Source organism: Arachis hypogaea, chromosome 16 (genome assembly GCF_003086295.3).
Source record: "Arachis hypogaea cultivar Tifrunner chromosome 16, arahy.Tifrunner.gnm2.J5K5, whole genome shotgun sequence".
Classification (NCBI taxonomy): domain Eukaryota; kingdom Viridiplantae; phylum Streptophyta; class Magnoliopsida; order Fabales; family Fabaceae; genus Arachis; species Arachis hypogaea.
The window spans coordinates 13,896,424-13,911,374 of record NC_092051.1 but is presented as its reverse complement, the minus strand read 5'-3'; the positions used below and the strand labels follow the sequence as shown (position 1 = coordinate 13,911,374).

The 14,951-nt window shown below is 29.9% G+C and overlaps 1 protein-coding gene across 1 annotated transcript; it reads right to left on the bottom strand.

The window, feature by feature from the left end:
- Positions 1–328: 328 nt before the first annotated feature.
- On the bottom strand, positions 329–4,757 carry LOC112756947 (uncharacterized). The gene is made up of 8 exons (XM_025805551.3): positions 4,686–4,757; positions 4,328–4,521; positions 3,516–3,818; positions 3,184–3,392; positions 3,029–3,077; positions 2,824–2,913; positions 2,592–2,654; positions 329–2,465 (listed from the first exon to the last, which is right to left on the bottom strand). Exons 2-8 carry the CDS (start codon positions 4,493–4,495, stop codon positions 861–863), a joined length of 2,487 nt encoding a protein of 828 aa, XP_025661336.1. The 5' UTR covers positions 4,496–4,521; positions 4,686–4,757; the 3' UTR covers positions 329–860.
- Positions 4,758–14,951: the final 10,194 nt, after the last annotated feature.

Here is a 14,951-nt window from a genome sequence, read left to right as displayed (position 1 = left end):
GAGGTCTCCCATCTCGTGCCTGCCTGCTACAGAAGATATGCACTCAATGCACCATTTCGTGTTCACCATGCTTGACTTGTACATATAATGGGAATTAAAGATTTTTCATGCGCATTTCAGTAAAAAAGCCTGGGTAAATTTGCATAATTAGTGTTCTAAGTTCTAACAATTTGTAATCTGAACATTACTCTAATATGAAAAGATTAAGTCCTCAAATAATTCTATTTCTTAAATTACAATGTTATAAATAAGTGATCTCATCCATTAAAACTTTCAAACAAAAAAGTGAAAACAAACAAGAGAGATAAAAATTAATAGGTGAATGATGTAGAGAAAGGAAAATATTTACTCTATGGAGAAGATAAGAATTTCTCTGAACAAAAATCCAAACATAGAAGTATCATCATCTCGTAATTTTGGTTCCAACAATATATTCACCGTTCTTAACTACTCAAAAAATCCAGGCATTTATCTACTAGTTCTACAGAGTGTACAGAACTGTAGATGACAATTCGATGGCAGAAGATAAGAGGAGGCTGCTGCAAATTGCCACACCAAAAAAAAAAACGGCACCCCACTTACATACCCAAGTATAGAGGGCACTCGCCATTCCCCCATTTCGATCAAAATGTATACCCTAAACGGCCAAACCAAACAAAAAGGGCTCACCCATTAAGGCAATGGTATTAAACCTTCAACAAAAACAAGAGTCATATCCCAGCGTGCTATACTTGGGAATCCCACTCAAATTGGACCATTGAAATCATCACTCCTGAAACTAAAACTGGAGTCTCTGTTTATTCCAGTTTTATGCTTGGAGATACTTCACATTATAAGGCCTTGGAGAAACAGACGAGTATTCAGTTGAAGAGCCTCTGGCCTCCCCCCTTTCGCCAAACACCTCGCACAGGCAGACCTCCGGAGTCATTCTTGTTACCTGGCAAAGGGTCTGTTCCAGGATCTGGCTCAGTCTGAGAGTTATCAAAATCAAGAAGGGCTGAAGCAGAACCATCGCCAAGTCGCACTCTAAGAAATTTGGAAGTTTTTTTACGTTGTTTACTGCCAACACCAGCATCCTCCTTTTTCTGATTTGATAAAATTCCACCCGATGCCTCTGTCTGCCCACTGATTCTCAAAGGTTGATTTCCCGAATTGGTATCAATCTGCTGATTGATTTTTGACTTGCCCTTGTTAGTTCGATAATCACCCCTTGATAGCACCTCCAAATTCTCTTCTGAAGATTTATAGCTTGACTGTAGTTGATGTACTGTGCTTAAGAAGCTATCTGCTAATCTATTTGTGGAGTTACTACCACTACCATCTACAGACTTACCTTTACCCTTCTTGGAAGCATTACTACCTTTAGACGGTATGCCAGAACCACCATGGACCCATCCATTTTCTGGAAAAGCATTCCTTTGCAAACTACTGTTGTACGACAAAATGAGCTCTTCCTTCTTCTGAGGATCAGGCAATAAATTAGCCATTTCGGGTACAAGATGAGACAAACCAAACTGCTGCACACAGTCCAGATATGTCTCCGTATCAAGTGTGCCTTGACGATATTGACCAGATATGTCTTTAAACAAAGTGTATCTATCTTCATCAAAATCAAGAGCTCCACGAATCTTTTCAACCAATGACTTGTTAGCAGACTGAACATTTTCCACATTCAACGGAGTCTGAGTGCTTGCAGATAACTTGCTCACTAGTGAAGCAGAAACAGGAGGAAACTCGGAAATTGAAGCTTCAATGGGGTTGCTCTCAATGAGATTTGGAGCAGATGCAGAGTGAACCATTCTTCCGTTATCACGTGTATCCCGCGAAGAACCAACAGATGATTGTGCAAGGGCAGTTCTGGGTGTAGGTTGAATAGAACTAGCATAAGTTGAGGGTGAAGGTCCAATGTTATTTGCTGTCTTCATCTGACCAGAATTACGTGGCACTCCAGGAGCAGCATTTGATTGCAGTCTAGCTTGGGTAGAATTACGACCTGGTGCAGGCCAAGCATTACCAGCATTAATTACAGAAACATTTCTGTTCCCATGCCGACGCAAGCGTGCTGCCATGGTATTACTGGATGAACCTTCCAACTCCTGTTTGGACCTTTGCTGGTCATTGCTGGAAGCTAGTGGGAGTGGAGGGAATGATGAATCTGCTAGTGCTGCATTCCTCGAGTTAGGTCCTAAGGCTTGGAGGTATCGTGCAGATGCTTCAGATCCCGATGTAGCTACTGATTCAAATGGCTGAATAATAGAATCAACATCAGCATTACCATCATCAACTGCAACTTGCCCACTACTTGAAGATGATGGATCATGAAATGTTTCCGCTGCATTAGCCATCTGCAGGCTGGCTTCAATGGCCATAGAAAGTTGATTTTCAGAAAAATCACGACGAAAGGAGCGGCCTCTTCCACGGCGTTGGTCTTGATCATTACGCTTATACCGAAAGCTGGTCGGTATCTGCAGGGGAAGAACAAAAAGCTAGCTTAGAGGAGTAACAAAGAAAGGAATATACTATTTGCCGTAGCAACGCCAGATTGCCATTGAGAAACAACAACAAACAGAATCGATTGTCACTGTACATGCCTGAAGAGCAGCATTACGCTTTGACCGTGACATTCGCCCTCCATGTTCAATAGCATTATGCCTCTAAGCCAAAAACAAAGAAACAGAGATTTAACAATGAGAAATAATCTCACAACAGTAAAGCAACTTATAATTTTATTTACAATGTTAGATAGAAATAGCAGAGCCAACCACCCTAAATAAAACCTTGGGATAAAAAACAGAAAAAAGATCTATTTGTCATAGGAATCACCTTCATTTCTGCTTCAGATTGAAACACAATAAACTTCTTAGCAAGGCAAGCTTCATCTTCACATAAGAAGTGCTCATTACGGAAATGGATCTGCACCAGCAGACATTTGATCATACAAATTCTTAAGATTGAAGCAACAAAAAAAATATTGTCAAGTCACCTTAATTAGAAAGAACATAAAACAAAAAAATAACAAATATCTTACCTCCAGGTCATCATAATTCTTATAGTATTCATATTGTCCTGGATGCTGCCTGCATTGAACATACAAATTGCATGAAACTTATATTTCAATCCATTCAGACCAATATAAAGGCAGGGATATTCCCCACTTGAATGGCATAGTTCCTAGTTTCCTACCTTTGGCATATATGACAAGTATAATGTTCTGTAGACATGTGTGTGTATAATTCATTATCCCCATAAAATGGGGTTCTACAGAACTCACACATAGGATGCCCCATAAAACCACCTCTCTCACTCTCACTTCCATCCACTTCTGAATCACCTGTGCTTATATGCTGATTCAATTGTGCTCTGGTATAAAGCTTTTGCTCGCATATAAATACCTATGCCATAGACATGATGGTCAAAAACTTCAATATGAAAACAGATTACAAATTCTTCCATCAGACTACACATGTTCACGTTTACAAACATTTATATGAACCCAATAGTATTTTATAGTTCACCTTCCTCCCCTCCAAACATAAGCTACACATAAGCAACTTATGACGGTGGAATAAGTGACCCTTCAGCTGCTCTATATTCCTAAACCTCTGCCGGCGCTTTGAGGCATCATGTGGTTGCTCCTCCATCCTGTCACATACACTGCAGGAGAGCCTGCACATAGCCTTGATCATCCTGTAATGGTCCATATCATCGAAATATGCATTTGTATCCTCATGGTACCAATATGATCCAACCTTACCCTCCCTTGGGTCGGAGGGTAAGGATGAAAAATCATTAATCGTCCGTGTATAGTCTCCTAGAGCCTGGAAGAATGCAGTAAAAATGAGTATCAACAACATCGTCAAACTCAAAAGGTAACAACACTTAAAAGAGCATGGAATTAACAAATCAATCCCCATATTTGAAGTACATAATTTCCAATAAAAAACGGCAGTGTCAATCTATCTCTTCCGAACAGTAACAGCAAATATTACTTAAAATTTTACTACATTAGTTCAACGGCAGAAATCCATAAAACAATAATGCCATGTTTGAATTTCTCATCAGATGCTCATTAACAAAAATTAGCTGAGAACAAGTCATGACAGCAACAACGGAAGTGGCAGTGATCATAGTAGACAATGTACTTGGAACTTAGAGACTTGACTAGCATTTGAATTGCAACCAAAACATGCCAATGTGGCGCAATTAAGATCTTAATTCAGTGAACAGAGACGAACGAAAAAGAAGCAATACGATAATACGGCAACAGACGGAAAATTCAAGATTCATCCAGTTCATGGAGGAGTGGCAATACTAATTTTATGTATACCTTGGTAACGAATACGGTGTCGCATTCGGTCTTGCAGATGCAGCAACGGCGATCGTGGCATATGAATCGGAGGCGAGAGACGCACGTGGAGCAGACATCGCGGTGCATGCAAGGTCCATAAGCAACCCATTCCAAGGGCTCGGCGCAAACGGCACAACAATCCTCCATCGCGAAGAAAGATAGAAACCCTAAATCTGCTTGATCACAAAGCAAGGTTAGGTGCGTTTTTTCTAGGGTTTGAAATTGAAGGGGAAGCTTTATGTTCTTGGTTGGAATATTTTAATTCAGAGATAGGCGTGGGGGCGAAGAAAATTTTGACGAGGAAAGGAACAGAGAAATTGAAAATTCCGAGAAGGACCTTCTTGTTCTGTGGTTGGTACTTGGTACCAAAACGCAACGCTCTGTATTGGGGAATTGCCACCGCCACAGTAGACCCAAACCCAACTTACTATTTGTATGGCACTTGATAAAAAAAAAGATATTTTTTATTAATTTTTTTTTTAGCGTGTTTGACCAATTTTTAGTAATAAAAATAAAAACACTAAAAAAATTAAAAATAATATATTTTTTTGAGAAATTGTAATTTATATATTTTTTTAAAAAATCTTTTTTTCTTAAAAAAAAAGATATTTTTCATATAATAAATAAACAAAAAAATATTTTTATATTATTATACCCAAACATAGAGCTTGTTTGGGTGAATTTTTAAGAAAAGATTTTTTTTTAATTATCTTTTTTTTAAAAGATCTTATGGAAAAGTAAAAATAATTTTATGTTTGGGTATCCCATGTAAAAAGATCTTTTTATCTATTAATTATGTTTGGGTATAACGATATAAAAGTACTTTTTTGTTTATTTATTAGATAAAAAATATCTTTTTTTTTTAAGAGAAAAATATCTTTTATAAAAAGATGTAAATTACAGCTTCTCAAAAAAGATATTTTTTTTTATTTTTCTAGTGCTTTTATTTTTACTACTAGAAATTTGCCAAATACGCTAAAAAATAAAAAAAGATCTTTTTTATTGAAAAAGATCTTTTTTTTATCAAAATAATGACGTCCAAACAAGCACATAATTAATAAATAAAAAGATTTTTTGTATAAGATATCTAAACATAAAATTACTTTTATTTTTTTATGAGATTTTTTAAAAAAAGATAACTCAACAAAAATCTTTTCCTGATTCACCAAACAAACCATGAGCTTAAATAGATTTTTATTAAATATTTAATCCATCATTTATGGGTTGGTTCGATTGATCTTCTATTCTATTTCTATCCACTAAAAAGTAAAAATGACTCAAACATCCATATGGGAAAGTACTGAAAATTAATTTTTAATTAGTTAATAATTATTTTTTTATTATAAAAGTTTTTATTTTTTAATAATAATAATAATAATAATAATAATAATAATATTATGCATCGTGATCTAGATTCGATTAGATTAATTTAATCTAAATTATTTAAGTCATAATCTAATATAATTTCGTTCTCTATTGATTTTGGATGGTTTTAACTGGTTTTTTATAAAATAATACATTTTATATTTAGAATATTAAAAATAAAAAATGCCAAAAAATAAAATAAATATAAATAATTCATTATATATACCTTTTAATAAGGAATTTCTTTAGTATCATGTTTGTTTTTGTAATGGTTATATCTTTCGTATATTTAATGGAAAAATTTTAATGTGAATTTCTTTCTATATGGTTTTAAATATATTAAAAATACTTCAAGGTTTTAGAAAATATAATTTATTTTTTTCCTCAAATTTTCTAATAAATCACAACCATGAATTGTTTGTTATTATGAAACAAGAAAATTGCAACACCGCTTTTCTTAAATTGGTTAAAACTAAAAATTTGTAGTAGTTCGATGCAATTTATAACTTAATAAACTGTGGCCTATTAACTAACGATGGAAATAAACCGAGCTGAGTTGAGCTTTAGTTTTGATGAATATATAAATAAAGGATCCATCTAGTGTACAGATGCATTTTGGTACAGATTTATAGATTTTTTTTTTATTTGGTTGTTTATTAATTTAAAAGTGTATCACTAAAAGTGTTGCTTAGAGAAAAAAGTATTACCCTTAATCGTTAATTTGGCTCTGATACCAATTTTTTAACATTCGACTTTTCTTTCTTTTTTGAAATTAATTCTTCGTATTTTACTTCAAATAAGATTATAATTTGTATAGATTCAATTGGTGGTGCAAATTTATAATCTAAAGTATTGATCATTTCTATTATTTTTCTTGTGTGATTATTTATTATTAGTCCTTGATTTATAATTCTGATTTTTATAGTTTTTCAATCTTGTTTTAGTTTATAATATTCTTTTTTGCATGGATTATTGTATATAAAATCTTTTATCTGTTTGTCTTTTTTTTTAATATAATTTCTCAAATCCTCAAGAACTTCTTTTATTTCTACACTTTCTGTTGTTTCTAAATATCTTTTTAATTTTTCAACTTCATTCTCCATTTTTTCTTTCAACAGTTTTAATTCTTTTAAGTCATAATATGGTTTTCCAGGCATTTATAAATTTTTTAAGTTTAATTCCAACTTGTTTATATTTATTCTTATTTTTATCCTTTTTATTATAAGGTCATCAATTTCGATCTGAAGATTATTTAATTCCCTTTTATATTCCTTTATTTTACTTTTTAATTTTTCCGCCCTTTTTCTTTTTATTTTATTTTCTGGTTTTTCAATCTTTTTATGCTTCATTATTTATTTTAGAATTTCTGCAAACTCTATCATCGATTCAACACTATTTTTCAGAGATTCTATTAATTTCTCTAGCTCTTCAACTTCTCTTTTCAACTTGTCATAAATTATTTTTAGAGCTTCAAATGCCCTTTGATTTATTCCAGAAAACTGTAAATAATTTAAACGATTTTCTCTTTCAAAGAGCTCTTGTTTCTTGTCTTGATAAGTTACATATATTTCTTCTTTATTTATTGTCATAATTTAGTGTTTAGGGTTTCATTTAACTTTTCGACTTTTTTTGTTAATTCTTTTATTTCAGAATTTTCTTCTTTAATTTTTAACTTAGATAAACTTAAAGGGCTATTAATTTTAGATTCTTTTATTTGGAAATTCGATGAAACTATTTTTCCTGATGGTTCTTTTAATAATAGAACTGGGTTTTCAATAGCTTTATATTTTGGTATTTCTGTTTTTACAATTTTCTGAAATAATTCATCGACATAAATTCTTTCTCTGTTTTTAAATATTATACTATGATGGCTATTTGTTAAAGCATAATTTATTGCATATGTAATTGAAAATGGTTCATCGTCTTGTTCCATTAGATTCTTTCTGTGAAATTTATAAGCTAAACTTATAGATCTTCCAATATTTTCAGTTGATAAAGGTATAGCATATCCAAGATAAGCATTGAATTTAACATTTACGTTTGCCAAGTTTCCATGAACAATTCCAATTATTTGATCTATTGGATCATCAGTAATTCTTTTGTCACAGATTGCTAAGCTTATTGGTGAATTAATTCCTTTCATATATGTAGATTTGATTAAGACTTGTATAGTACTAATATGAATCCATCCAATTTTAGATCTTTTTTGTTGATCCTTAATTTTCTCAATCTGTTTACTTAATTCTTCATCATTTATCAAAGCTATTTCAAGTTCTCCATTGGCGGATTTTATCTTTATAGGGGCTTCAAGTTGAATTTTTCCATAGTATATTATATTTTTTCTATTAAAAACTTCCTTTAAGAGATTTTGTTTATTAAAGTTTTCATTTGATTTGAGATTTAATTCTGTTTTTAGAACAGCCTGTTTTTCATTATCTAATAAAGCAGTTAATCTATAATAATCAGATTCTTCTGTTAATTCTAAACTTTCTAAATAATTCATAATTTAAAGATTAAGATGAAGATGTACCTTTTTGGAGAAAAACTTCCTTTATTTAGTATATTTTACATAAGGTGTTTTTATCTCCAGAGGGGAGATTGTAGATGCTAACTCCAGAGGGGAGTTTAGAATTATTTTTCTCTAAGGGAATTCTTCCTCAGGCTATAGAATCGCCTTGGCAGCTTCCTCCTTGCTCTCCTAGCATATGAGTGCTCTTAGCCTCCTGCTTTTTATTGTCTGATCCTTTTACAATTGCCTAAGCAACCTATTTATAATAGTTGGGTTTGATGGACAATTCCCATCCTTACCCTTCTTATGACGTCATTGCTTACGTCATTGTTTGTTCTTTTGCACCAGCTACATTGTTGGTGCTCTATGACCTAAGTGCTTACGTCACTATGCAATAATGTTGAGAGATGCTTCGGATGCACTGTCCTCCTCTTTTATCATGTGACCCTCAGATGCATTGTCTCCTTCCTTCATCATGTGAGTTGATTCCGTTTCATTATTGCATTCTTCAGATATCTCTGAGGCACATAGCTGGCACTTGTGGTCTTCTCTGTCTTTTATTAAATAGCAGAGATTCCTTTTTATCCCTTCAGGGAGCTTTTCTAAAAGTCCAGATAAGTTGTAGAATGCTGATTCAAATTCTACCAAGAGTCTCATCTCTCTTTCTTCAATTTCATTTCTTTTACTGGACACAAGCAGAGTATTTCTACTTTTATAATTAATCCTTGTGTGAGATTCCTCGTTATTTTTTGAGTTCTTTCAAAGACCCTTGCTAATGTGCTGGCTAACCTTCCTTCATGACTGTAAATCGTTAAATCTTGAATCTGATCAATTGGTTGAAAATTTCTTGGGAAGACGGACATGAATATTACTTGGTGTGCTGGAACCAAACATTCTTCTTCTTCATTAAAAATAGGTTGACTGTTTATAAATTTTAGGGATATATCCCTTGGATTTACATTGTCAATCATATTTTTAAATCTCTTTACTGCATCAACGAATCCTGCAGGAAACTCACTAATAATTTTTAGATTATTAAAAATTAAAATTGTATCAATTAATCCATATTGGAAAAACTGATAGGTGTCAGATGGGAAAGCATCTGGGAATATAACCAGCTTTGTTAGCTGTTCTTTGGCAATAGGATAATATCCCAAAATTGATCTACAGACCAATTCAGGACTATGTTAAGGGTTTCTCTGAGATTTGATCTACAGACCCTTTTCTTTTCCTTGATTTCAGCCCTTGTAGGAATGTTTCTTATTATCCCTGTTCTCTGGGTTTGAACTGGAGCTTTATCTGCTCTTTTTAAGGTTTGCTCTAGATGGAGAGCTTCATATTCCCTGAAGGATTCCTTTGCCTCTTCCAGTGTTAGAAACCCTCCTTTATGAATTATCCTTGATTGATGTGTGAATGGTGCTGCTTTTTCCCAGGCATCATATACTCCTTTCATGGGGCTATTATAAATTACATAATATTTTTTATCTTGGGTGGATTTTTTAATGATTTCAGCAATTGTTTTATTTTCTGAAATTTTTTCTTCACCTGATTTGTCCACCACGCTTAGCTGGCTGAACTCTGATGGTTTTGCTTGTTGTGTTGATTTCATTGCTTCGATGGCCTTCTTGAGAGATTGGATCTGTGTCCTTATTTGTTGACAATGCTTGCATTTTTCGAGTTCTTGCTCATATTTTTGAATTTCTTGATCTAATGCGTTGTAGACGAACTCCATTCTCTTGTTAATGTATCTGCAATAACATTTTTGTCACCCTTAATATATTCAATTTTTATTGGATATTGTAACAAAAATAATTGCCATCTTATTAATCGTCCATGGTTATAATCAACTTTTAAATTATATCGTATGAAACCTGTTAGGTAACTTGAATTTGTCCTTAATATAAATTCTCTGGGTAGTAAATCAATTTTCCATTTTTTAAGAGATTTAATTGCTGCTAGAGTTTCCTTTTCATGAGTGGTATATCTCTGTTCTGTTGGAGTAAAAGTCCCTGAAATATACCTGCAAAGTAATTCCTTTGGGGAATCTTTAGAATCTAGTGATTCTTTTTCTTGTTCCAAACTTTTTATAGCTTTCTTAGCTTTTAGACATCCTAACCAGGTTATGTCTAAAGCATCTGTTTCTACTATTAAGTAGTCATTTTCTTCTAGAATATAAAGTTCTGGAAGTTTTTCACATAATTCTTTAATCCTTTGAATTTGCATACTATTTTTTTCATCCCATTTCCATTCTTTTTTAGTACTTATTTTTGGAAATAAGCTTTTAGTGCATTCTGTTATATTTTTTAAAAATCCTTTATCAGAAATATAATTTATACACCCTAAAAATCTTTGTAATTGTTTTCTATCTTCTATTTTATTAGGAAATAAATTTACCTTTTCTAGGACATTTGGTTGAAGTTTTAGCTTTCCTTGAGTGGATAGAATTAATCCAAGAAACTCTATTTCTTGTTTTGCTATTCTTGCTTTCTTTTTGCTAAGAACTAATCCTTTTTCTTTACATCTTTCTAAAACTATTAATAATTTTTGAAGATGATATTCTCTATCCTGTTTTGTAAAAATTAGTATATCATCAATGTACACTAAAACAAATTCATTTAACTCTTTTAGATTTTCTTCCATAAATCTTTGATAAATACCTGGGGCTTGTTTTAATCCGAATGGTAATACATTCCATTCATAGAGCAACACACTTGTTGATTCTTTTGTTGGGCAAGTAAAAGCAGTTAATTTCTTTGTTTCTTCGTCTAAACGAAGTTGCCAATATCCTGATTTTGCATCAAGAGATGAAAACCAAGTTGCTCATTTGATTTTTTCTAAAATAGAATCTTTTCTTGGAAGTTTATGAGCATCACCAATAGTTGCTTCATTCATCTTCTTATAGTTAATAACCATTCTTCGTTTTCCCCTTTTAATTTCATTATTGCTTTCGACATAAAAGGCTGGAGCCGCATGAGGACTTTTACTTAATCTTATAATTCCCTTTTCCAAAAGATCTCTACATTCTAGTGAAAACTCTTCTCTATCTCTTGCGGAATAAGGAATTTTATTTGGAACATTTATCTCTTTTGTAGGATCTTTTAATTTAATACTTACTAATTCGTTATTTGTATTTTTAATATCTAAAGGATTTTCAGCACAAATTTCATCCAAAAGTTCTTCTATCTTTATTTCAAGATTATTTTTTGGGATATTTATCTGAAAGTATAAATTTAAATAACATGTCTTTAATATAGAAAATATTTTAAATTTTAAGATATTATCTATAGTAGTAGTCGGTATTTTTATACGTTTTGATTTTTGATTTATTGAAGAATCGTGTGGAGCTTTTAAAACTATATATGTTAATTCTTGAATGAATGGATGATATAGCTTTAAAAAATTATTTCCTATGATAAAATCTATTCCAGAATCTAACATATATATAGATGGAACAATGAACCTATAATTTTGAATAAAAGTTTCAACCATCTCTGCTTTTTGGTTAATTTTATGTATTGATTTGTCTAACTCTTAATGGTTTCTTTAATTTTTTCCAATCAAGTTTTATATTTGAACTAGCAAAGCATTGTGTTGCTCCAGAATCTATGAAAGCATTTATAAACTTTTCTGTTATTTTTATAGTAATAAATGTAGCATTATTACTCAGTCTCTGAGTCTGTTTCCGAGACATATTCAAAAATATAGTCTAAGTTATCATCAGATTCCTCTAAAGGTTCCATGAAACAAGACTTAGCAATTTCTATTTGTTTAGTAAGATCATTTTTATCCTTCTTTTTCGGACATTCATTTGCATAGTGTCATTCTTCTTGGCAATACCAACATTTACAATTTTCTTTTTTATTCGGACAATAGTTATTTCTTTGTCTTTTGTTTTTATTATTATTTTCCTTTCTAAAATATCTCTTTTTTCTCCAGTTTGGATAGTATTTTCTTTTTCTAAATTGATATTTTCTTTTTCTTTGAAAATTTTTATTAAGACCATATTTTTGAGGTATCTCTTCATTATCTTGACAACAAATTCTAATTATGTTTGCAAATCTTTTTGAGTTGCTTATTGCATACAACGTTCTTTTATTTCCTCTCTTATTGCAAAAGTTGCTCCACCAAAGTTATTTTCAATTGTTCCTCTATTTATTTCTCTTATAAATCTTCCCATTATAAATTCATTAGCAGGATATGGAAGTTTTGTTATATACATACTAAGATAATGATTTTTATCTTCTTCTTTTAATTTGTAATAATGTATTCTATATTCACATATATAAGACTCCACATTACATAGATCATATATCTGAATATTAGCTAAATAGTTTTTTGCTTCTTGATATTCTTTATTAGAAACTTCTTGTCTATGATCTATAATATTTTTTCCAAAAAATTCTTTATATAGAATCATCATTATATATAATATCTTATCATAAGCTGTAGTTTTTGTTGCTAATTCTTCTATTATTTGGTTTTCTATTGATGTCATATAATCTCTTATAGTTCCTTTAGTATGAAACCCTATGTAATTCCAAATATCTCTTCCAGACAATTCACTAAGTTTTGGATTAGTAAAGGCTTCTAATAAAAAGGAATTCAACCAATTTTCGAAAATTTCTTTTTCGTTCTTTTTGCAGTCTAAATCGAGCATTCTTTCTCCTTCCATTTCCTGGATTTTAGGAACATATTTTGATGGTATTTTTGTATATTTTGAATCTTTATTTTTAAACCCTTTTTTAAAAGCATAATTATCAAAACCTGTTTCCCATTTAAATTGAGATTGATTATCCTTAGATGTTCCAGCTTCATTTTTTACTTGTATTGGAATTGCTGGTTCTTCGTCACTTGAATAGTCTAGAATGTGTTTTTCATTTTCTATATTTTCAGAATTTACTAATTCTTCTTCTATTTGAAAACCATGTTCCATAATATTATTTTCTTGAGCCATTTTTAATTGTTTAAAAAGCATTGTAACTTCTTCTAATTTTTTTTCAATATTCATAATTTCAATGGTGGTTTTATTTTTAAGTCTGTTATGTTGATTATATTTTGGAATTTTTCTTCTTTGGGATTCTCTTTTTCCTTATTTCTTTGAAATTTTATGGATATTAATATTTCTTCAAGCATATCTACTATAGAATTTAATTGTGGGTTAAAAGTATGATAAAGATGTAGGGAATCATTTCCATGGTAGCATTTTTTAGAAGTTCCGTGTGAAAAATAAGTTTTTTCAGGTTTTTGAAGTCCTTCAATAAAACTTATAGTAAAATAAAGATTTTGAGAAAAATCATTTTGTATTGATTTTAAGAATTTGGTGTCATTACAGTTAACATTAGTTAAAATCATTAATTTTTGATCTATTAATTTTGATAATTTAATTATTTCTTCTCTTAAATCTTCTAATTTACTTTTTTTCATTAGGTGACGCTTTTCTTTGTAAAGAGTTATGGTTTAAAGTGAAAAGTGTGACTTTTAAAAAGTGTGGTGTAAGCAAATCTTTAAATCTGTATGACTTTTTGATCTGTATACTAAAATTCACCGTAAATAAATGGTATAAATTTAGATCTATTATTTTTTATAGAATTTTTTTTACCAAACTCAAGCCTCGAAATTTAAATCTCGATAAGTCTACAAATCTATTTAAAAAGTTTGTTTTGTGAATTAGAATTCAAAAAATCATAGACTTAAAATATCTAAATTGGTATTAAATAAATTTTAAAATTTATAATTTATAATTTATAAAAAAAGTATTTATATATTAATCTTTAATTATATATTATAACTATATTTATAATTTATAAATTTTTTATTTAAAAAAACTACAGTATTAATTAGTATTATTATTGATTATTTTTAATTTTGTTTAATTTTGTGTTTAAAAAAGATATAAATTACAACTTTTTAAAAAAAATGTTTTTTTTTTTTAATTTTTTTTAGTATTTTTATTTTTACTACTAAAAATCTGTCAATCACGCTAAAGAATAAAAAAAAATATCTTTTTTTATTGAAAAAATATCTTTTTTCTATCAAAATAATAACGCCCAAACAAGCACTATAACCATAATTTATTTGATAATTCAATTAACAGATCGTGTATTCTTACTTTTAAAATAAATTAAATTACCACTCTTTAATGCAACTTAAGTGTTTATTAGTAAATAGGTTGTTGTTATTGTAATTTACTAAAAAAAAATATCTGTACACAAAAATTAATAATAATATATTTATATATAAATATATATTATTTAATTTAATTTTAATACATATTTTATATTAATAATTACTGATTTTAATATACACTTAATATTATTATTGATATTTGATATAATATATTAAAAATAAAACATATACGATTGCATTAGAAGAAAGGTATTTAAAATTTGTAAAAAAAAAAACCTTAAAAACAGATGATTTGATGTATTAGAATATTTTTAATATTAATTTCAATTTTAACTTTATTTTGAACATTTATAGAACTATTTGTTATAAATAGTGATTTAAAATTAAAAATAAAACTTATTCTTTTAATGTTTAGTTTTAATTCAATTAAAATTTTATATTTTTAATTATTTTATTAATATAATTATATGAATATCAAAATTTTAATAGTTATCTATTAAACTAAGATTATATCACTAAGATAATACTAATTTTATTTGATCAATTAATTTTAATATAAATTTTAATTTTAAATTAATTCACTTTTTAAAAATACACCCAATT

Excerpts from the sequence above, each read along its gene's own strand:
- LOC112756947 (XM_025805551.3), bottom strand. The coding sequence starts at position 4,495 with ATGGAGGATTGTTGTGCCGTTTGCGCCGAGCCCTTGGAATGGGTTGCT. Across the intron at positions 3,393-3,515 it reads TATGTTTGGAGGGGAGGAAG|GTATTTATATGCGAGCAAAA; the intron begins GTGAACTATAAA and ends TCTATGGCATAG. Across the intron at positions 2,655-2,823 it reads AATCTGAAGCAGAAATGAAG|AGGCATAATGCTATTGAACA; the intron begins GTGATTCCTATG and ends TTTTTGGCTTAG.